Source organism: Mirounga leonina, unplaced genomic scaffold (genome assembly GCF_011800145.1).
Source record: "Mirounga leonina isolate KUSES-001 unplaced genomic scaffold, KU_Mleo_1.0 Mir_115, whole genome shotgun sequence".
NCBI lineage: Eukaryota > Metazoa > Chordata > Mammalia > Carnivora > Phocidae > Mirounga > Mirounga leonina.
This window is the reverse complement of record NW_023270268.1, coordinates 37,736,412-37,760,813: the sequence shown is the minus strand read 5'-3', so window position 1 is coordinate 37,760,813 and position 24,402 is coordinate 37,736,412. Positions and strand designations below refer to the sequence as shown.

The 24,402-nt window shown below is 36.7% G+C and overlaps 1 protein-coding gene and 1 pseudogene across 3 annotated transcripts in view; one reads left to right on the top strand and one right to left on the bottom strand.

Moving 5' to 3' along the window:
- The first annotated feature begins 2,602 nt into the window (after positions 1-2,602).
- ATR (ATR serine/threonine kinase) overlaps positions 2,603-24,402 on the top strand; it is a 91,974-nt gene continuing 70,174 nt past the window's right edge. For 2 of the 3 annotated variants that reach the window (XM_034996259.1, XM_034996243.1), the window contains exons 1-16: positions 2,946-3,497; positions 5,626-5,717; positions 6,821-6,970; positions 7,760-8,637; positions 9,787-9,962; positions 10,404-10,595; positions 12,025-12,221; positions 12,732-12,884; positions 13,799-13,991; positions 14,223-14,485; positions 15,773-15,963; positions 16,049-16,149; positions 16,306-16,477; positions 17,515-17,685; positions 19,263-19,457; positions 21,486-21,671. In XM_034996259.1, the coding sequence (XP_034852150.1) occupies positions 3,412-3,497; positions 5,626-5,717; positions 6,821-6,970; positions 7,760-8,637; positions 9,787-9,962; positions 10,404-10,595; positions 12,025-12,221; positions 12,732-12,884; positions 13,799-13,991; positions 14,223-14,485; positions 15,773-15,963; positions 16,049-16,149; positions 16,306-16,477; positions 17,515-17,685; positions 19,263-19,457; positions 21,486-21,671 (3,396 nt within the window). In that variant the 5' untranslated portion in view covers positions 2,946-3,411. Of the gene's footprint in view, positions 2,748-2,945; positions 3,498-5,625; positions 5,718-6,820; positions 6,971-7,759; positions 8,638-9,786; positions 9,963-10,403; positions 10,596-12,024; positions 12,222-12,731; positions 12,885-13,798; positions 13,992-14,222; positions 14,486-15,772; positions 15,964-16,048; positions 16,150-16,305; positions 16,478-17,514; positions 17,686-19,262; positions 19,458-21,485; positions 21,672-24,402 lie in introns of those variants that run through there. The other variant, XM_034996252.1, reaches the window with a different exon arrangement.
- Positions 22,522-22,837, bottom strand: LOC118004708 (annotated as a pseudogene).

Below are 24,402 nucleotides of genomic sequence, written 5' to 3'. Positions count from 1 at the left end.
CAAACCAAAAAATCCCACCAAATTCATAGAAAAAGAGGTCAGATTTGTGGTTATCAGAGGTAGGAGGTAGTAGGAGGGGAATTGGACCAATGTGGCCAAAAAGTACAAACTTCTAGTTATAAGATAAATAAGTACTAGGGATATAATGAATACATGATGACTATAGCTAATACTGCTGTACGGTGTATAGGAAAGTTAAGAGAGTAAATCCTGAGTTCTCATTACAAGGAGAAAATATTTTTTTCTTTTATTCTTCTTTCTTTTTATTGTCCCTATATGAGAAGATGGATGTTAGCTGAACCTATTATGGTAATCATTTTATAATATATGCAAATGAAACCATCATGCTGTATGCCTTAACCTTATACAGTAACATGCAGTAACATGTCATTTATTTCTCAATAAAACTAGGAGAAACAAAAATTAAAAATTATTTAAAATGCAAATTTTCGAGCACCATGTACCAAGGAGGTGTATATTTCAGTCCATTCCAGTGTAGAAAGAAAATTGAAATCTATATTTTTATCTCATTTCCTTAAGATTTCTATTTTAGGGACACCTGGGTGGCTCAGTCGGTTAAGTGTCTGCCTTTGGCTCATGTCATGATCCCAGGGCCCTGGGATGGAGTCCAGCATCAGGCTCCTTGCTCAGTGGGGAGCCTGCTTTTCCTTCTGCCTGTCCCCTACCCCTGCCGCTCCCCCTGCTTGTATGTGCTCTCTCTCTCTGACAAATAAATAATCTTAAAAAAAAAAAAAAGATTTCTATTTTAGTGTATATTTTATGGTGTGAATTATACAGTAAAATCCTGACAAAATACCATAAATGAAATTTAAAAAATCCAATGCATTATGATGGAACTTGCAGAGCTGGGCAGCCAGGAGTTTGGGCATCTGAGAACAGACAAGTCCATTTTCCTCTTATTTGGGCTGTGGTGCCACCTGGTGGTCATTTCCCCCCCCAAGTTTAATCATCAATGGGGACCATTCTATACACATGCAGGCTGAAACCTCCAAGGCATTGCTGGTGCCCCCTTATCAACTTTGAATTAGACACTGGGCTTAGGAAATACCAAGGTCTCAAGGACACTAGGACCCACCTACCTCAGCCTCTCTGCTTCCTGCTTCACTCTCTACCCCCCCACATTCCACTCCCCCTAATGATAAAAAGGCAGTGAGAGGAATACAGACACCAATCAACGGTTGTATTTTGTCCAAATTTACATCATCACGCATTTTATGTATACTACAACATAGTGCTAAATATATGTGGTTGGGCGCCTGGGTGGCCCAGTTGGTTAAGCGACTGCCTTCGGCTCAGGTCATGATCCTGGAGTCCCTGGATAGAGTCCCGCATCGGGCTCTCTTCTCGGCAGGGAGCCTGCTTCTCCCTCTGACCCTCCCCCCTCTCATGTGCTCTCTCTCTCATTCTCTCTGTCTCAAATAAATAAATAAAATCTTTAAAAAAAAATAAATAAAAATAAATATATGTGGTTAATAAATATGCACACATTAGGATGCATATATTTTAAAAATTCCAATGATACTGTTGTACGATTAAAAAAAAAAAAAGTTGGGAGGGTCCAGTGTAGAGAATAGATTGGAGGAAAAGCCTAAAGGAAGAGAGGTAAACTAGAACGCTGTGGGAACAATTGTGATGGTCTGAAACTAGCATGGTGGTAATGGGATTTGGAGGGAAGTAGATTGGCTTGATTATTTCGAGGCAGAACTGAATCCTTATCTCTAAGAGCTATAAACTTAAGTATTTATAGATAAATTTATTTGATGTTGGAGATTTTCTTTAAAATAATCCAATTAGGGGGCGCCTGTCCAGTTCGTGGCTCAGTTGGTTAAGCCACTGCCTTTGGCTCAGGTCATCATCCCAGGGTCCTGGGATTAGGTCCCACATCGGGCTCCCCCTGCTCTACAGGGAGCCTGATTCTCCCTCTCCCTCGGCCTGCCACTCCCCCTGCTTGTGCTGTCAAATAAATAAGATCTTTAAAAAAAAAAAAAATCCAATTAGGAAGAGGGGAAATGGGAAGGGTAGTTATAGATGAAACAAAGACTGGCCATATGCAACAATTATTGAAGTTGGGTGATAGGCACGAGGTGTTTCCTTATTCTAGTTCTCTGTTTGGGAGTATGGGTGGCAATCCGAGCTGCCCAGGCCTTGAAAACATTTCTCCTTCCGTGAACCAGGAGAGGACTTTGTGATCTTAATTTCACCGCCTGCAGCTGCCAAGTTTGCACACAAACTCTGGGAATTATCTCAGTTCTCACTTTTGTGATGCGAGGGAGGCAGGGCTAGCGCCCGTCAAGCCTGTTTCTTCTCCAGAACCGGGGATCTTGCCTCCCTGAGCCTCCCAAGCTGTAGCAAAGGATGCGGGTAAAAACCAAAACTCGTCGCGAATCACGCCCGCCCCGCGTTCCGCCCTAAACCCGAGACGCAGTGGGAAACTTGACCGACGCGCGCTCCGCCTGCTTTGCTCCACCCCTTTTCGGCCTCCCGGCTTCCCCCGGGTCCTACAAGGAAAAAGAATGGGGCCTAACGGGGCAGGACCAGCAGCGGCTTCCGGGAGGAGTTTTGGGCCTGGCGGGGCACCGTCGGGCGCCGCGCCTTCCCGGTAGAGGTAGCTGGGGAGACGCCGGGAGTCCGCGTCGGCGCCGTTGATGAGTGCGGCGCATTCTCAGCATGGGCGACCACGGCCTGGAGTTGGCATCTATGATCCCCGCTCTGCGGGAGTTGGGCAGGTAGGGCCAGGCCCGGCCGCTCCCGCTCCCGGTCGCGCGTTTTTCTCCACCCGGCCAGGATGGCGTCTCACGTGCTCTCCCTCACCAGCCGCGCGCGTGCCGGCTCCGAAACCCTCAACCCCGGCCCTTGTGGATGTTTCGAGACTCCTTTCAGCACTTCTCCCTCAGAGAGGTGGTTAAAAATATGCGAGGCGTCGCCGCAGACTCCCGGCGTTCGGTCCAGGGAACGGGAGGCGTTCGCCGACCCCATACCTCAGCGGCGCCCGGGAGCTCGTCCCTTCCCCGGGGCTTGTCCCCTGCAGCTGGAGGGAACGGCCCCTTCTGATCACTTTCTACACTCATTTGCTTCCCGGAAACTTCTTTCCTGAGATGAGGGACTTGACCCATGAATTTTCCGCAGTTTCTATTCTTTGTGATCGCTCCGGAAGGAACTGGGTTTTTAGCTTTACCTTTGGACCCAAACTGCCTCTTTTAGAAGAAAAATCGCTGGTTCTCATTTTGTGCAAGGAAGGCCAATTGCTAGAAAAGGCAGTTGGTTTCTTTCTTCAGAATGAAACCATAGGTCGTTCTGAAGATAGGACCCATTTCCTGTTGGCCATCCAGTCCCCAATCCGTTGTTTTAGTCAGAAACTTAGGGACCTGCTACAACGTCCACAAGATATAAATGTGCACAGAATGTTGCCAAAATGTGAAAATAATATTGTTTCATTTGCAAAAGCCTGTTTTCTGTGAACCGAAGAGTAAAATCAGGTAAACCAGTATCCCACCTGAAGGGAGGGGAGGGATGTGGATGGTTGCTATCCCCCTTCAGCACACTCGCACTTTCCCTCAACCAGGCCTAAGGAAGGCAGGGTTTTTGTTTTGCTTGCTTTTTTTTTTTTTTTTTTTTTTAAGTTGTAACCCACTGCGAACAAGAAAAAAATGGGCTTGTACCACAACTGCAGTTGAACCATCAGTCGAAATAATTGCTTCCCAATTTTTTAAGCTGTTTGAAAACTTAGCACACAAAGTCAGAAGTGACATTATATATATATATATCTATACATGTATATGTGTAGATATATATATATATATATATAATATCCATGGGGTATTTAATTCCTTTCTTTTTGGGGTGCAGTTGTGTTCATCTCCACTTGTTAGCCATACAAGGATATTTAGTCTTAATCACATAAATAAGAGGATAAATGAAGGAACCACACTTGTCTTAACTGAATTATTCTGTTTTTGTGTTTTTTTCACTTTTCATGAATGTTGCACGCATACTTTGTGTTAACATTTTATTTTATTTGTTTATTTTTTTTAAAGATTTTATTTATTTGACAGAGAGAGAGAGCACAAGTAGGCAGAGAGGCAGGGAGAGGGAGAAGCAGGCTTCCTGCTGAGCAGGGAGCCCGATGCGGGACTCGATCCCAGGACTCTGGGATCCTGACCCCAGCCGAAGGCAGCCGCTTAACCTACTGAGCCGCCCAGGTGCCCCTGTGTTAACATTTTATAAAGTAACGTGAATACACATGCTCATTTTAGAAAATTGATGTACAGATTTCATATTTCAGGCTCAATGTGAAGCTAATATTTTTTTCCCCATCTTGTTTTAATGTAGAATTAACTAATTAATACTTTTCTTCCCTCTTTTTTCTTCCTTTATGAGACTTGTTAGTAAAATGATAGTATCTTGGATTTATTTATAGTCTCTCACATCACCAGAGCTTATGTTACCTTTCCTTTCATTTAATTGTGGATATTCTAAGGGAAAGAACCGAAAAAATTGACCCATAGAGAATTGTATAATAATAGTTAACTGTCATGAGTTTCTTACTGCAACTGCTTCATTCAAGCCTATTCAGTCTCACAGTATCTCCATGATGTAGAATGGAGTACATTTTATCACCATTCAGTAAGAAACTGAGTCACAGAAATTGAATAACCAAAGTCAAAGAGATAGCAGTTATCAGAGCTGTTTGTTTTGTTTTGCTTTTTTTAGTTTTTTTTTTAATCAGAATCCATTGTAGGATCATAGATTGTAATTGATTGATATGGCTCTTAAGTCTTTGTTATAGGTTTCTCCTCTTTTTTTCCCCCTTAATTCATTTGTTGAAGAAATGAATTCTGTAGATTTTCCGAAAGTCTAGGTCAACACTGCTCAATATGAATAAAATGCAAGCCACATGTATAATTAAAAATTTTCTAGGGGCGCCTGGATGGCTAATTCGGTTAAGCATCTACATTCGGCTCAGGTCATTATCCCAGGGTCCTGGGATCGAGCTCTGCATCGGGCTCCCTGCTCGGTGGGAAACCTGCTTCTTCCTCTCCCACTCCCCCTGCTTGTGTTCCTGCTTTCACTGTCTCTCTCTCTCTCTGTGTGTCAAATAAATAAATAAAATCTTTTAAAAAAATTTTTTCTAGTAGCCACATGACAAAAAGTAAAAAGAAAATAGGTGAAAGTAATTTTCAATAATATATTTTATATAACTCAGTATCTCTAGATATCATTTCTACATGTAATTAATATAAAATTATTAATGAGATATTCTGGTACCAAATATTTAAAATCCAATGTATATTTTATACTTAAAGGACATTTCAATTTGGACTAACCACATTTCAAGTGCTCGATAGCTACATAAATAATGGCTACTATATTGGGCAGGACAGGTCTAGATTTTGCATATTGGGTGCCTCTGGTGTCATTTAGCATGTTTTTTCCCTTCTAAATCAGTAATGTGTATTTAAATTTTTCTTTCATTTTTAAACAGAAGGATACAATGAATGTTAACATTAAAACTAAATACATTTGATAAATTCAAATTTTGAGAATTTTTTACAAATGAAATTGTGAGTCTCTTTAAGGCTTAAAAACTTTTTATTTGTATTTTAGTGCCAGTCCAGAGGACTATAATACAGTTGTACAGAAGCCAAGACAAATTTTATGTCAGTTCATTGACCGAATACTTACAGATGTAAATGTTGGTAAGAAACAGTTATTTCTTATATAAATTTTATGAATTAAATTGTTTTCTTTTCCATATATACAGCATTATGCTAGCATTTTTCTCCATGTAGTTTTAAATGTAAAGTTAGTATTTATGATAGTTACTATTTTCAAGCAACTTGTTTACAGTATTAACTTACTACATAATGTGATTTAGGCATTTAAAGTAATTCTGTTTTCCTGCTTGTTATCTAGATTTTCTGCTGCTTGCTATGGCATTCTTTGATCTAAGCTATTAGAATAGATAAAAAATAGTTGGCCATTTCTAATGATGTGGACCCTGTTTTAGCTAGGTCTTACACTAGTGGTTGAGAAACAAATGCCGTTTAAAAACTCTAAGAGTTGGTGACTTTGTGGGAGGTAATAAGATCTTGTGAGTTGTTGAAGCAACTGTTTCCTGTTTGTGGCAATTTAAAAGACAAATATTACCAACTTGGCAAGATGGTGTCACATTTGTCATATCTGTTAAAATTACATGGAAGGGGTAATATAGCATAGCATTTGGCTCATAGTATATAAACTTACTTCCAAATTTTGCACAGATATTATGACTTAAAATAGCCTTTTTTCAATCTATGAAATTAAGAGTTGCTGAAAAATAATAAAGGACTACTGAATACTTGCAAGATGTGTTTTCATATGGTACTGGCCCTGTTTAGACCACTTGCCCTTCCCCTCTCTGACCAAATTCTCATCATCTAGGAATCAGTTCCTTCACAGCATCTTCGCAGACACTTGCTTCCTCTATCGTGGATTGGTGCAGTTAACATACCATATTATAATTATTAATTTGTCTGATTCTCTCACCTAATCAGGTGAAGTTTTTTCCCCACTCAGATTTTAGTACAGTGCCAAGCATATTGTAGGCCTTTAATCTATATTTGGTGAATGAGTGTATAATAGATGAATGTACATGTTTATTAAACATTTAAAATTAGATAGGATTGTAGAGTTTAGTCCCATCAATTTATCATGAATACTATACTGGACACAGTTCTGGTCACCAAAGTCTAGTTTTTTAACAAAAGGACTGCCATCTAATTTGTCATGACTCTTTAAAATGAATCTTTTATCATTTTAGTTGCTCTAGAACTTGTAAAGAAAACTGACTCTCAGCCAACCTCTGTGATGTTGCTTGATTTCATCCAGCATATAATGAAGTCCTCCCCACTTATGTTTGTAAATGTGAATGGAAGTCAAGGGCAAAATGAGGCCAAAGGCAGTTGTATTGGTAAGTCCTGCTATTTGTGCATTCATTTGCAATTGGTTTTATGAAATCTACCCTCTTCTGCTCTTCTGAAATATAACATACATTTTATACATATTTTCATCAGATTTGCTCTAATTTAAGGGAGCAAAATGGTAATGGTTAGTTTTGTTTTATGCATCTTTATTGTTTTCTTTTGTTATGAAGTAGGTACCCAGGATGGAACAGAAATAATCAAATTTATTTGCCATTGAACACATGAGCAGTTTTCTTTTTTCTGTTTTTGATAATCTCTTCTAGATCAGGCATTAGCAATCTGTGGCCCATGGGCTGGCTGCCTGTTTTTGTAAACAAAGTTTTATTGGAAAATCCATGCTTTTACTCATTGTATTTCCTTATTGTCTAATTTCTGACCAGAACTCCTGACTGCCTGCCCTAGCACTGGCTTAGTTGTTCCTTCTTTATGCTCTGTTTGTACTGTGTTCTGCATTTCTTCTATCATAGTGGTTACTAAGCTGGATTATAAATACCTGTTTGTCTATATTCTTTGCCACACTTTTTAATTTTATTTTTTTAAAGATTTTTTTTTATTCATTTGAGAGAGAGCACTAGCAGGGGGGAGGGTCAGGAGGGGAGGGAGAAGCCTGCTTCTCCCTCTCCCACTGCCCCTGCTTGTGTTCCCTCTCTCGCTGTGTCTCTCTGTCAAATAAATAAATAAAATCTTAAAAAAATAAAAATGAATCATCAAGGATTTAGCAAATTAGTTAGCATTTCTGATGTACTTATTTAATATCTTTTTTGTTTATTTCAAAGAATTCAGTAATTGGATCATAACAAGACTTCTGCGGATTGCAGCAACTCCATCCTGTCATATGTTACATAAGAAAATCTGTGAAGTTATCTGCTCATTATTATTTCTTTTTAAAAGCAAGAGCCCTGCAATTTTTGGAGTACTGACAAAGGAATTACTACATCTTTTTGAAGATGTGATTTACCTCCACAGAAAAAATGCAATGGGACACTTTGTGGAATGGCCAGTGGTAGTTAGCCGATTTTTAAGTCAACTAGATGAACATATGGGATATTTACAACCAGCTCCTTTGCAATTGGTGAACATGCAAAATTTAGAATTTATTGAAGTCACTTTATTAACAGTTCTTATTCGTATTGTTGCAATTGTGTTTTTTAGAAGGCAAGAACTCTTTCTTTGGCGGATAGGTTGTGTTCTGCTGGAGTATGGTAGTCCAAAAATTAAATCCTTAGCAATTAGCCTTTTAACTGAACTCTTTGAGCTTGGTGGATTACCAGCACAACCAGCAAGCACTTTCTTCAGCTCATTTTTGGGATTATTAAAACATCTTGTAGAAATGGATGCTGACCAGTTGAAACTCTATGAAGAACCATTATCAAAGCTGATAAAAACACTGTTCCCCTTTGAAGCAGAAGCTTATAGAAATATTGAACCTGTCTATTTAAATATGCTGCTGGAAAAACTCTGTGTCATGTTTGAAGATGGTGTGCTTATGCAGCTTAAGTCTGATTTGCTAAAAGCAGCTTTGTGCCACTTACTGCAGTATTTCCTTAAATATGTGCCAGCTGGGTATGAATCTGCTTTACAAGTCAGGAAGGTTTATGTGAGAAACATTTGTAGAGTTCTTGTGGATGTGCTTGGATTTCAGGTAGATGCAGAGGTAAGTCATTTTTAAGGTTACTTGATAAGTATTATGTATTTTGTTTATAATGTAAGTGTATGCATATATGTAAGATGTAACAATGAGAAAATACAGTATCTTTAATAACGTATATTCAGAATGGAATAAGTTTTTTTCACAATCCACTTTGGCTCCTTATTATGGACTTTTACTTTGATTTGAGAAGGATTTCACTAATTTGGTAATGAACTGCCAATGGAGTAGGATATTTTAAAATAGAATTTGTGAAGTGTAAGCATGTTTAGTGCATTATTAATTAAAAGGGGACCAGTTATCAACTTAATTGCAAAATCTTCAAGCACTCACCTAGATTTTATCTTTGACAGGTTATATTCAATCACATTTAGAAAACCTGTGGGTACATAGTACTAGTCATGCCAAATTATGCAGGCTGTGAGAGACAGGCAGTACAATAAAATATACAGTAACTTGAGTAAATATTATACCTTGCTGGATTTGTAGTATGAAAGAGGTTAGTAATTCTCATAGAGAGTTTTTCTTTGTAGCATTTTTTAAACAAAGATTTTATTTACTTATTTGAGAGAGAGAGAGAGAGAGCAAGTAGGAGCAGGGGGAGGGGCAGAGGGAACCCAATGCAGGGCTTGATCCCAGGACTCTAGGATCATGACCTGAGCCGAAGACAGATGTTTAACCAACTGAGCCACCCAGGAGCCCCTCTTTGTAGCATTTTGACAGAGGGAAAAACAGGTTAGAGAGAATTTGTCTTAAGACTTTTAGGACTATAGGCGCCTGGGTGGCTCAGATGGTTAAGCGTCTGCCTTCAGCTCAGGTCATGATCTCAGGGTCCTGGGATCGAGTCCCGCATTGGGCTCCCTGCTCCTTGGGAGCCTGCTTCTCCCTCTGCCTCTCTCTCTCTCTCTCTCTAATGAATAAAAAAAAAAAAAAAAAAAGACTTTTAGGACTATAGAACCATAGTTCTAGATACAGAATCATATATATGTCTATAGGTTGTGAAATTATATAGATTAACTTAGGTCTTTGTTTTACCTGATGAGACTCTGAAAATCGTTTACCCTACTAGAAAACTTATAACCTAATGAATTTTTGCAGTCTTTGAATAACATATTTCCTAAGGCATAGTTTTTGAAATTATTTTTACTTTCTCAGTATTTGTTGGGCCCACTTTATGCAGCCTTAAAAATGGAAAGTATGGAAATCATTGAGGTTCAATGCCAAGTTCAACAGGAAAACCTCAGCAGTGATAGTGATGGAATATCAGCCAAAAGGCGTCGACTCAGCTCATCTCTAAACTCTTCCAGAAGACCACCAAAACAGACTGAAGAGTATGACCTTCATTCAATTTGTATTTAGTCATTTAATAAAACTTTATTCACTTTTAAAAATCACCTTTAGTTAAGTGCTTTGACTTAAATACACAGCAGTTTTTCTTTTTAAAGGTAGTCGGGGGAATGCTTTAAAATATTTAATACTTGTAGTCCATTCTGATATGAAAGATAACATGACTACATATGGTTACTTAAAAGATTTTTTAAGTTTTTATTTGCCTGTCTAATTTAACTTATTAGTATTTAAAAAAAAATCTCTGAGATTATATATTGATCAGCAATTTAGAATATGTTAAACTTAAATATGTTAACAAATGTGATCAAAGAATTCCCAAATTTCAGTTAGCCCTGAAAGTTGTTTTAATTGAACCAATTTTATATTAACCAAATTTATATTAAATATGAATATCTTTATATTATGGTTATAATTAATTACAGAATTAAACATGTGGATATGAACAAAAAGAGCATATTATGGAGTGCCCTGAAACAGAAAGCTGAGTCCCTTCAGATTTTCCTTGAATATGGTAGTCTAAAGAATCCTGTTATTGCAACTTTAGAAGGAATCACTGTTGTCCTACAGCTGACTGCTCTGTGTACTGTTCATTGTTCTCATCAAAACATGGACTGGTAAGACAACTTGTATTTTTTGTGTGGGTTGTCTGTAATAAATTTGGCTTTATTGCTTTAGGAGACTTCATTATTTGCTCAATTTGTGTGACCTTAGAACACAGACTTTTCAGTGAAATGGAAAAGATAATTTGTTTTTTATTGAGCACCTGCTAAATGCTAGGTACTGTCTTAAGTACTATACGTATTTTATTTAATCTTCATAACAGTTCTGTAAGTTAAATGCTGTTATACCTACTTTACAAAGTAGAGGTTGAGGCTTAGAGAAATTGAGGCTTATTGGTTCCTAAATTGGTCCTATATGCACAGGGCAAGGAGAGACTGAAGAAAGAGGCAGACCACTCCAGATTGGTAGGTGGCAGGTTTTATAAGGGAACTTACTTACAAGGTTTGTCTCAGGCGGCTGTGAAAGATAAATTGATCTCTCAACTCACTTTCCAGAATCTTAGAGGTTTATTTGGAGGACTTAATGAGGTTAAGTCATGTATTCAGTCCAGATGGTCTCAACAACACCTTACTCTCAAGGCTGTGTCCTTGGAACAGCTCCCACTGTGGGGACCTTTAGGCAGAGTGTACATTCCAAGGACAGGGGAAGGGGTGAGGAGCCTCTGATGGCCTGGGTCCAGCTTGAGGGTCTACTGGTGGTCATCTTCTTGATTACTTCCTCTAACAAGACTGTTTTTGTCTGAAGCCTAAACTAACTTTCCTGGGTATACATGATTAGAAAGCAGCAGAGCACATTTTTATATAACTCAAAAGCCAATGTTTTAGTCAAACATTTAGTCAAAAGAATATTTCCCTTTGATAATAAGAGTAGGGATTTAGAACTCATTAGAATTATCTTTTCAGTTTGGTATTCTTAATTTAGGTTAATTATTCTATCAGAAGAAACAAGTGTGAATCTTCTGTGAAGATTTAGTCTTATTTTTACTGTCAAGTTATAGACCAAAGCTCAGTTAGTTTTTTACATGATCATTTATTCTGTTATTTTCTGACTCATAACTAGCCAATAAAAAGTTATGAAGGAGATTTTAAAGAAACTATATTAATTCAGGCTGCATTAAATTTGGAATTTGAGACAACTTGAAGAAATAGCTGATTAGCCTGCAGTCTCCTCCTCTATTATTAAGAAAGGGTTTACTGAGGCAGTTAATAATTATGCAGGGATATCTTCTGTCATTTTTAAGCCTGGGTGATACCACATTTGAATATCCTAGATTAATTTTAATTATCAAATCCTAAGAGTGATTTAGACTGACATAAATAGTTTGAACTTAAAATAATAATGTCATACTAATTGATGTGCATATTTACTTTGAATTAGTTTAAATTTATGTTAGTTTTATACTCACAGTTTTTTTTTGCTTACTTCAATATTAGGTTGGAATAACAAAATTCATTGTAATTCTGTGTCTTAAAAATGTTTTAGCTGCAGCCATAATTTCAAGGACTGTCAACAGAAATGTAAGAAGAAACCTTCAGTAGAGATAACTTGGATGTCTTTGGATTTTTACACAAAAGTGCTTAAGAGCTGTAGGAGTTTGTTAGAATCTGTTCAGAAGCCTGACCTGGAGGCAATTATTGATAAAGTGGTGAAAATATATGATGCTCTGATTTATATTCATGGTGAGTGTAAATAAACAGTAGAACAAAATAACTTTTAAAGATCATCAGTATAGAAATAGGCTCTCTTTTGCGTGAGGCCTAAATGCACAAATGTTTGGAATACCCAACAGTTTTTTCTTGATTTTAGTTCTCATTCTATTTCAGTTCTATTTCAATAATTCAGTAATTAACTCAGTAATTTCTAAGTTCCAAATTTGTCTGTAATATTTTGATTTATTATTCTTTTTCAGCCAATAGAAGTGATTTATAACTATTAAATTTTTTTGAGAATTTCTGAAGAATGCTTTTGATCCTTCTAAAAAATACATGGATGCATATTTTTATAAAGTCACATTTAATTTCTTTGGGTTCACAGACCTCAGAACATCATCTCTATATTAAGAACCTTTGTTTATTAAATGCTATAATTCCACCTGATGTTTAGGACATTTATTTTTATTGAAAAAAAGATATAGGTAAATATGATTAAGGAAAAAGATATAATTAATCACCTGTTGTGTGTTTCTGTAGTGAAAACTTCTTTTGAAGATCATATTCTGGAAGATTTATGTGGAATGCTCTCACTTCCATGGATTCATTCCCATTCTGATGATGGCTCTTTAAAGTTGACCACATTTGGCACTAATCTTTTAGCATTAAGCCAGAAGATTTCAGATAGCTACTGTAAGTGGTCACAAAATTCTGTGTGTGTGGTTTAACTCATCTCTATGTGGGATTTCTAACATGTTGCTGTTTTTTCAATAATTAAAAGAGGAAGTACATTTTCTAAAATTTTATTTTATTATATTAATCACCATACATTATATCATTAGTTTTTTTGTTTTTTTTTTAAAGGTGGTTTTATTTATTTATTTATTAAGATTTTATTTATTTATTTGAGAAAGAGAGAATGAGAGAGAGCACATGAGAGGGGGGAGGGTCAGAGGGAGAAGCAGACTCCCCGCCAAGCAGGGAGCCCGATGCGGGACTCGATCCAGGGACTCCAGGATCATGACCTGAGCTGAAGGCAGTTGCTTAACCAACTGAGCCACCCAGGCGCCCATATCATTAGTTTTTGATGTAGTGTTTCATGATTCATGGTTTGCATATAAGGAGGTACATTTTTAACAATTCAAAAAGGAGTTAGATTTCTAAGAAGTAACAAATTGAACAGATTGTAGGATTTGCACATTCCCTGCTCTATTCTGCAACATTGTTCTCCAAAGATGCCATTCCAGTTTACATTCCTCTTAGCAGAATATGAGAGTTCCTATTGTCTCACATCCTCACTTTGTCAGACTTTAAAATGTTTGCTATCAAAAAAAAAGGTGTTGAGGTAACTAAAAGAAATTATTTTTTTGCTCTCTGATGGGTGTGATTTTTAGTTGCATTTCTCTGGTTATCCAGTAAGATTGTACATAGACCTTTTTCAGTGCACATGCTTTATTTTTGAAAAAGGAGCTTTTAGTTAAATATATGTATTTTAAATGTTACTTTACAACAAAGAATGAATACATATTTAAAATGAATATGTTTGTATACATATATAAATAAAGTTAACACTTAAAAATCTTGTTTAATAGACTTAATTTTTTCAGCACCACAGGCACAGTCACGGTGTGTGTTTCTTCTAACGTTGTTTCCAAGAAGAATATTCCTTGAATGGAGAACAGCAATTTATAGCTGGGCCCTACAGAGCTCCCATGAAGTAATCCGGGCTAGTTGTGTTAATGGATTTTTTATCTTATTGCAGCAGCAGAATTCATGTAACAGAGTGCCCAAGATTCTTATGTATGTATCATTATTTTAATTTGAATATATAACTTGATTGGAAAAATCGTACTATATGTAAATATATGTATATTGCTGGTTATATAGAGCAAATGTTGATTTTAGTTTTAGAATTTAAATTTTCTTCCTTCTAGGCCGTCTTACCATTACTTTTGCCCCAAATTAAGCAAAACTATTTAGACCACAAAATAAAGTGAAGTTTAGTTAGTACCTTTTCTTTTTTCTCCCCAGAGATAAAGTCAAAGATGATTCTGACATTGTCAAGAAAGAATTTGCCTCTATTCTTGGTCAACTTGTGTGTACGCTTCATGGCATGTTTTATTTGACAAGTTCTTTAACAGAACCTTTCTCTGAACATGGACATATTGACCTCTTCTGTAAAAGCCTAAAAGTCACTTCTGAACACCAGTGTTCATCTTCTCAACTAAAAGCTTCTGTTTGCAAGCCTTTCCTTTTCCTACTGAAAAAAAAAATACCTAGTCCAGTGAAACTTGGTGAGTGATTTGTTATGATCTAATACTTTAGAACCTTTTTTTTTTTAAAGATTTTACTTATTTATTTGAGAGAGAGAGCACATGTACGAGTCGGGGGGAGGGGCAAAGGGAGAGGGAAAAGCAGATTCCCTGATGAGCAGGGAGCCTGGCATGGGGCTTGATCCCAGGACCCTAGGATCATGACCTGAGCCGAAGGCAGACATTTAACCAACTGAGCCACCCAGGCACCCTACTTTAAAACCTTTTTAACCTCTTTTTTTAAAAATCAGTGATAGAATAGGCTTGAAGCCTTAAAGAATTAGACATGCTTGATTCAATGGTCATGTAATGATTACTTATAAATGGGATATCTGGTATTAGACTGTATCACAGAACTAACAAGGGAAGTAATTTTTGGATTTTTAAATGCTCATTCTATATGATAGCTTACTTGGGGATACCTGGTGTTTAGTTCAGTATCATGAGGTTCAATATTCTGTATCCTCTTTAGTGATACCAGGGACCTTCTTAATGTGTCCCCTGCCACTATCTTGGACCTTCAGAACTTCAAATAATTAGATACTTTGCCCAGTTGAGGACTATATATAGGCTGTATCTTCTTAGCCACTTTTCCAATGGTAATATATGAGTATGTTGAGAGCATGAGATTTACATAAATACTTGTAAGATCCATTTGTTTGGGTAGTAAATTGCAACTTGTTCTCAAGTTTTCAAGGTAATATGTAATAGGTAGTTTCTAGGGCTCCCTGAATCTTGTAAGATTAACAGTAAGGCTAAGATTGCCCTTAAAACCGTTCACAGTTTTTTGGATTAGTGAAATGTGCTTTTTTTCTTTTTTTTAAGAGGGTGGGAGAATCTCAGTCAGGCTCTACACCAGCATGGAGCCCAATGTGGGGCTCGATCTCACAACCCTGAGGTCATGACCTGAGTCAAATCAAGAGTCAGATGCTTAACTGACTGAGCCACCCAGGCACCCCGGATTAGTGAAATGTGCTTTTAAGTCTGTCTTGGTAAAATATGATCTACAAAATCTAAGTGACTAGTCATTTTATAACTTAAAAAAATCTAGAATTTATTTTAGATTCAGATTATTTATAACTTTTATTAAGTATAAAGTAAATTTAAATTTGTAAGTATTCAATTTAATCTTCCACAAATCTGTGTGCTCTAATTTAAATATTGACATAAAGCAAGTTAGAAATCTTTGTAAATTGTTTATTGATTTTTTACTGTAAAACTTTGATATTTGATGTGTTAAATTAGGTATTATATGCTCTTACCCTTTAGCTTTCATAGATAATCTATATCACCTTTGTAAGCACCTTGATTTTAGAGAAGATGAAACAGATGTGAAAACAGTTCTTGGAACTTTATTAAATTTAATGGAAGATCCAGACAAGGATGTTAGAGTGGCTTTTAGTGGAAATATCAAGCATATATTGGAATCCTTGGACTCTGAAGATGGATTTATAAAAGAGGTTGATAGTTTTTATTTTTAAACATTTGTATCTTCATTAACCTGGCTCTAAAAAATTCTTTAACTAGTTAATTTTATTATTCTAGCTTTTTGTCTTAAGAATGAAGGAAGCATATACACATGCTCAAATCTCAAGAAATAATGAGTTGAAGGATACCTTGATTCTTACAACAGGGGATATTGGAAGGTATATTTGGCAGCATTTGTATACTTCCTTTTTTGTTTGCTTTGTGTTAGAAATGGTGGTGGGACAGATATAGAAAGAAATGTGTTATCAACATGTATTTTTTTATGAATTTCCATTTATATTTGAGACATTGATGATAACTTTTTTTAATTTTAGGGCAGCAAAAGGAGATTTGGTACCTTTTGCACTTTTGCATTTATTGCATTGCTTATTATCGAAGTCAGCATCTGTCTCTGGAGCAGCATATACAGAAATCAGAGCTCTGGTTGCAGCTAAGAGTGTTAAACTGCAAAACTTTTTCAGCCAGTATAAGAAACCCATCTGTCAGGTGAGAGTCAGAATTGGCCTTGACTATAGGAAATAGTAGTACTTTGCAAGAGTTTAAAAAAAAAAGCCATATATATATATATATTTTATTTGTCTTGCTTTAAAGGATATATATATATATTTTAATTTTATTTATTTATTTGAGAGAGAGAGAGCACGCACACACATGAGTGGGGGAGGGACACAGGGAGAAGCAGATTCCCCTCTGAGCAAGGAGACTGATGTGGTGCTCGATCCCAGGACCCTGAGAATCATGACCTGAGCTGAAGGCAGACACTTAACCCACTGAGCCACCCAGGCGCCCTTAAAGGATATATTTTTTAAATGATGTATTCAGTTTATTTAATAAGAGAACCTAGATCTTACCAGTTTTACATTTTATGATCTTGGTCTGGAGATATATATTATAAATGGGAGGGGAAAAATCATCTTATGATAATATATTGACGTATTATGCTCTGTTGTTGATCTATTAAGAAATGCTTTTTTAGGGCGCCTGGGTGACTCAGTTGGTTGGGCGACTGCCTTCGGCTCAGGTCATGATCCCAGGGTCCTGGGATTGAGTCCCGCATCGGGCTCCCTGCTCTGCGGGGAGCCTGCTTCTCCCTCTCTCACTCCCCCTGCTTGTGTTCCCTCTCTCGCTGTGTCTCTTTCTGTCAAATAAATAAATAAAATCTTAAAAAAAAAAAAAAAGAAATGCTTTTTTAGCCTTTTAGTGATGATAAACTTTTTTAATATTGTGGATAAGGGTCTTTGTTTTTAAAAAGGTTGATTCAATTCATGGTTGAAAAGTTAGGATATGTTAAAATACTGGCTTTGCCCTGTTAGTGGTGTAAATTTAAATTTCTTAACATGGTTTCTCCATTTGTAAAAGGGAGATTATGACATAATCTACCTCATTAAGGTTGTTAAACAAAAATTGAATGAACTAATTCAGGTAATGTGTTTAGAGCACTGATAATGTTCTTTATGTTAGCTTAGAGAGTATTTGTTAAATTTCCTTCCTTGTATGAAAATTAACAAATTGTTTTGCTCTAGTTTTTAGTAGAATCCCTCCATTCCAGTCAGATGACAGCACTTCCTAGTACTCCATGCCAGAATGCTGAGATGAGGAAACAAGATGTGGCTCACCAGAGAGAAATGGCTTTAAATACCTTGTCTGAAATTGCCAATGTTTTTGACTTTCCTGATCTTAATCGTTTCCTTACTGTAAGTTGCAAGGTGTAGTTGACTTAATTGAGGTTTTCAATTTTGTGTTTATTCCATTCTAGTCTTGTTTAAGGAAAATCTGGCAAGTACATTGAGGAGCATATAGATCCTGGATTTTCAAATTTACATGTTTTCTTTTGACTTTATTTGTTATAAAATTTAAGTTCATGTTAATTTGAGTTATTGCTTTATATGGTTAGTTATCCTGAAAAGTTAATACTAATTGATTAATGCTAACTAATTCAGTTGACTGAGCCCTTATGTCTTTAGTGCTATGATGGGTTCCATTGGTAATGCACAGTCTTATATCATTTTTATCCCTAAGGAGTTAGAGTAATATAGTACAAAACTATTGATATATATGATCTCCTGTGAATTCAGATTACAGAGTTTGTAGTATGGAGTGGTTTGGGAAGCCTTTGAAATGTCAGTGGGTTGAGATGTGAAAGATGGATGGAGTAGATTATCTTACTACCTTTTCGCAAGGGCAAAGTTATAATTATCCTTAATAAATTATAATAATGATTCACACTGTCAGAACTGAGTATTTCTCCCTACAATATTACTGTGTTTTAAACTTAAAATTGCTTGTAAACTGGTCAAATCCTGGAAGGAAATATGATAGTTATAGTAAGGATCATAAAGATACTCTTATCTTTTCATTCAGTAATTTCACTCTGGGAACCAAAAGTGCAGGTGTCTATTGCAACATTTTCCAAGTAGCAAAACTAAACAAAACCCTGAAAAGAAACTAAATGTCTAATATTTAGGTTATAGAACAAACCATTAATATAATAATTTTTAATATTTTGTAGACTATCTTATGTTAAATCAGTCTTAAAACAGCTTCATTTCAATATTAAATTGAAAGGTATTAAACAAGTAAGGTATAAGCATCTCTGAGGGCAGGGCTGAGGCTAGTTTACTATTACGTCTCCCGTGCCTAGTATAGTGACTGACATGTAGTAGGTGTTTTTTAGATACATGTTGAATGAATAAATGAAAGGCCAACCATTTTATGTTTGGAATTTTATATATATTTAATGAATAAGATCTTAAAGGAAATAGACCAAAATCAAAACAGATTTTTTTTGCCATGTTGGGATGGTGAGTATGTTAAAATGGTTTTATTAATATTGAAGCATGAACTTTTTAATTAAAAAAAAAACAACTTAAAATACTGTATTTATGGTTACTCTTGCTTGTTGTCTAAATCCAAGTTAGCCCAGATAATAAATCAAACTTGGAAATTCTGTCTAAGAGCATGAGTATACTTTAACACATACTCATGAAAAGTTATCTTCTTTACTTATGTACTAGCATATACATTAGCTACAGTGTGAACTCTGCTATCAGGGACCTTGGCCATTTTTTTGCTTCTATACCTGTAGTGCCTGAATCATGTAGATGGATGCTCAGTAAATATCTGTTGAGTGAATAAATGGTAAATCTGAATTTAAGTACATATGGACTCCAGATTTGTTTGGCATTTTAAAATATTTTTGCACATAACTTATGTGAATATGTTATTACCTGGACAAATATACTTTTTAGTAATTGTAGTGTTTCTTTTTCAGAGGACATTACAAGTTCTGCTACCTGACCTTGCTGCCAAAGCAAGCCCTGCAGCTTCTGCTCTCATTCGAACTTTAGGAAAACAATTAAATGTCAATCGTAGAGAGATTTTAATAAATAACTTCAAATATATTTTTTCTCATTTGGTCTGTTCCTGTTCCAAGGATGAGTTAGAACGTGCCCTTCATTATCTGAAGGTAATTGTGTGTTTGTGTGTATTTTACTCTTTTGTTTAAATTAGCATTATAGGAAAGCTGTTGTAACATTATTGTAGGAAGGAGAGTGAGTAATTTATAGCTTATTCTAGAGTAATATAAGTGCAAATAGTATCATGCAAAATAAGCTTTATTTTGGGCCTAGAGGAGCATATTAAATAGAATTATTCATTTGTTATTTTCTTTGATCATTTCACCATAATGGCATATGATAATCATCCATTCGTGGATCAGGTTCTCAACTCATTTCATTTTAGAATTTTTTTTTTTTAGCTTTTTTTTTTTTTTGTAGTCTCTACACCCATTGTGGGGCTCAACTCACACCCCCAAGATCAAGAGTCACATGTTCTTCCAAGTGAGCCAACCAGACACCCCTCATTTAAGAATTTTTTTTTTTTTTAAGATTTTATTTATTTCGCAGAGAGACACAGCGAGAGAGGGAACACAGGCAGGGTGAGTGAGAGAGGGAGAAGCAGGCTTCCTGCCAAGCAGGGAGCCCGATGCGGGGCTCAATTCCAGGACCTTGGGATCGTGACCTGAGCCGAAGGCAGATGCTTAACGACTGAGTCACCCAGGCGCCCCTCATTTTAGAATTTTTTGATTGGAGGGGCACTTGATGGCTCAGTCGATATCTGCTCAGGTCTTGGGCTCCTGGGATTGAGCCTTCCATCGGGCTCACTGCTCAGTGGGAAGCCTGCTTCTCCTTCTCCCCGCTCATGCTCACTCTCTCTCTCAAATAAATAAATAAAATCTTTTTTAAAAAATGAATTTTTTGATTGGAGCTGTAAGTTGACTGATATGCAAGTAATTATATTTACAGGAAGAGGCAATCTCAACTATAGCATAATGCTAGTGTTTTGTTTAGTTACTTAGTGCTCTGATTACAATTTGGGCCAGTATTTTGCTTGTTTTTTAAAATTTAAAATTATAGCTTATACTTCTTTTTTGGTGTCATACTAGCAATGATTTTTTTTTTTAATTAATTTTTTTTTAGAGAGCGCGAACGCACATGGGGAGGGACAAGGAAGAGAGAATCTTTTTTTTTTTTTAAGATTTTATTTATTTATTTGAGAGGGAGAGGGTTCGTGCAAGCATGTGCAGTGGGGCGGAGCAGAGGGACAAGCAAACTCCCTGCTGCTGAGTGTGGAGTCCAATGTGGGGCGCGGAGCTCGATTCCAAGACCCTGAGATCATTACCTGAGCCGAAATCAAGAGTTGGATACTTAAACGACTGGGACTGCCAGGCACCCCCGTAACAATATCTTTGAAAAAATACAAGACTATGCAGGAACAGGAGAAACTGTCAGATACATATATGTGACTACTGTTTTCTCTGATGTTAATTTATTTCATGTGTTTCAAATATGGTAGCAATAGATTTCTTTCCACATGAGAATTATTGAATATTGAGTATGTTTATTCATTTTGAGAAAGAAAATCTATATTGTAGAAGTAGAATGATAGTAATATTTTCCTACATGTCAGAACTTTACTGAACAATTTATATGGATCATTTCACTTAGTCCTCAGTAGTTATCCAATGAGATAAAGATGCTGTTATTTTTCCATTTTATAATTGAGAAAGCTAAGGCAGAGAGAGGTCAGATTAGGTAACTTGTCCAGGTCACAGCAGAAGTAATAAGTGACAAAGTTGGAATTTAAATTCAAACAGTTTGACCAGAAAGACTGCTCTAAGCCACTATACTATATTTTCTCCCAGGGATTATGTATCTAAGAATAATGAGTTGATGATATTTTAAGAAAACTGGGACTTCCTTTTTAAAATTTTATTTGAAAATAGTCTAATCACTTTTCTTCATTACCTGTAGCCCATGGGAGACCTGCTGGGAGAAACTGAGATTAAAATCCTTTTCTAATACCTTTTAAAAATACCATTAGTAAATCTTGTCAGATGATCTAAAACTCCTGATTTACTAATAGTATGTTAAAATCAAGATACTTGCTTCCAAGAGCCTGTTATTACTATTTTTTTAATGTATCTTTGGATTAGAATGAAACAGAAATTGAACTGGGGAGTCTATTGAGGCAAGATTTCCAAGGATTGCATAATGAATTATTGCTACGTATTGGAGAGCACTATCAACAGGTTTTCAATGGTTTGTCAATACTTGCCTCATTTGCATCTAGTGATGATCCATATCAGGGCCCCAGAGAGATCACATCACCCGAATTAATGGTAAGGAATGTTTTATGGGCTTTTTGTTTGTTTGTTTTTGCCTTTTTGTAGCTTAATTGTGAGATTGGAGAAACAGGTATTGTATGCATCTTCCAAATGCTAGAGATTTATTTAAATTTCAAATTAGGATTTTTATTTTGAAAAGGTTGATGATTTAAATTATATGGTCACAGCAAGGTATATATTGAAAAATATGTGTTTTGAAATGATTATAGATTTTATTTTTTCACTGGGTAAAAATGTTCAAATTAATTTTTCTTCACTACTTTTTAACTAGAGTTAAAAAACTTCCACTCCCAACTACCTGTTTGGCACAACATACTAACTACTTCTCTTCTCCTATCTTATTTAACCTTTCAGTGGTATTCAGTACAACTGACCATGCCTTCCCTTGTGACTTCTGTCATACCACACTTTTTTGATTTTTTTTTTTTTTTTTTTACTGTCTACTCAGTCTTTATTGGCTCTTTTTCTCTACTTTGTCTACTTTATCCTTTATTTTATTTTTTTTAATATTTTATTTATTTGAGAGAAAGAGTGAGCGAGAGAGAGAGGGAGAGAGGGAGAAGCAGGCTCCCCACAGAGCAAGGAGTCTGATGCGGGCCTTGATCCCAGGACCCCAGGATCATGACCCAATCCAAAGACAGACGCTTAACTGACTGAGCCACCCAGGTGCCCTAGTATCCTTGCCCCTTCCTTGTCCATACATAAATATTTTGAATATTCTTCTTTGCAGAGTACTCACATTCCCATTTTGTAATAATATTAACAGCTTAAATGTAACACTTTACTATATTCTTTTTTCCCCCAAGTTCCAAAAAAGGCTTTATTACATACAGAGGAGAGGGGTTCAGTCTTTCTTGGCTGCTGCTTTCGTCATGGCTGCCAGGACATTGCTCAGCTCCTTTCTCTTCCTGTTGGCACGGATGTGTGTCCCCATCCTTTTCTTGATGAACTTGAGGGTGTGCTTGTCCTTGGAGACCTTGAGCAGCTCCGTTGCATGCTGCTATATGGGGTGAAGCCACACACCTCTCATATCATGTCCGCACAAACTTGATGTGCTTGATGAGGTGCCTGCAGCAGCTTCTTTACTTTGGTTTGTTCATGTTCTTAGTCACCTTGTGGCCCTTGTTGAGGCCCTTGGCCATAGAGTCGTGCAGAGCCATGGTTGCTGCTTCTCAGTGGCCCCTATAGCAAAAGCAGTACTTTACTATTTTCTTAGTGTTTAATGCATGTTATCTTATTTAATCTCTATAACATCTCTGTGCAATAAGTCTTTTCATTTTACAGACTCAGAGGAGATAAGTAACTTACCCAGCATCACACACTGGGTAGGTCAAAATCAGGATTCAAACCCAGGTTTGGCTGACTTAAAGCCCATACCCTTTCCTCTAGGACCCTCTTATAAGAAAGAATTAATCCTGTTCACTTCAGGAGACCCAAAGTGCCATGGTCAGTGATACCTAATCTATAACTGTTGATGCCCATGGCCTGTACCCCTCTACCACTGTTACCTCAGGGGATATTGACCCCTGTGTCAGACCTATTGTTCTGCAGGTTATTTTTTCCTTATTTAAGTACTTTTTTCCCCACCTTGACTCTGAATGTTCTAGATAAGGACAGTCACTTTCTTTTTCTGTTCTTCTCCTTAAGATTAAATATCCTCTTCATTCTGGCTCCTTCTGTGAGTCAGATCCTGAGGATCTCACCCCTAGCACACTTCATGGTTCAAAAGCTCATGATTTTCTCACTGTAGAGTACTGTTTAATCATATTTTGTCATGGTGATTATAAATCACTAATTTTTTTTTTACTTTTTTTTATTATGTTAATCACCATACATTACATCATTAGTTTTTGATGTAGTGTTCCATGATTCATTGTTTGCATATAACACCCAGTGCTCCATTCAATATGTGCCCTCTCTAATACCCATCACCAGGTTAATCCATCCCCCCCCCAGAACCCTCAGTTTGTTTCTCAGAGTCCATCGTCGTTCATGGTTCATCTCCCCCTCCGATTTCCCCCCCTTCATTCTTCCCCTCCTGCTATCTTCTTTTTTTTTTTCTAACATATAATGTATTATTTGTCTCAGAGGTACAGATCTATGATTCAACAGTCTTGCACAATTCACAGTGCTCACCATAGCACATACCCTCCCCAATGTCTATCACCCAGCCACCCCATCCCTCCCACCCCCTACCACTCCAGCAACCCTCAGTTTGTTTCCTGAGATTAAGAATTCCTCATATCAGTGAGGTCATATGATACATGTCTTTCTCTGATTGACTTATATCGCTCAGCATAACACTCTCCAGTTCTATCCACGTCATTGCAAATGGCAAGATTTCATTCCTTTTGATGGCTGCATAATATTCCATTGTATATGTATACCACATCTTTATCCATTCATCTGTTGATGGACATCTTGGCTCTTTCCACAGTTTGGCTATTGTGGACATTGCTGCTATAAACATCGGGGTGCACGTACCTCTTCAGATCCTTACATTTGTATCTTTGGGCTAAATACCCAGTAGTGCAGTTGCTGGATTGTATGATAGCTCTATTTTCAACTTTTTGAGGACCTTCCATACTGTTTTCCAGAGTGGCTGCACCAGCTTGCATTCCCACCAACAGTGTAGGAGGGTTCCCCTTTCTCCGCGTCCCCTCCAACATCTGTCGTTTCCTGACTTGTTAATTTTAGCCATTCTGACTGGTGTGAGGTGATATCT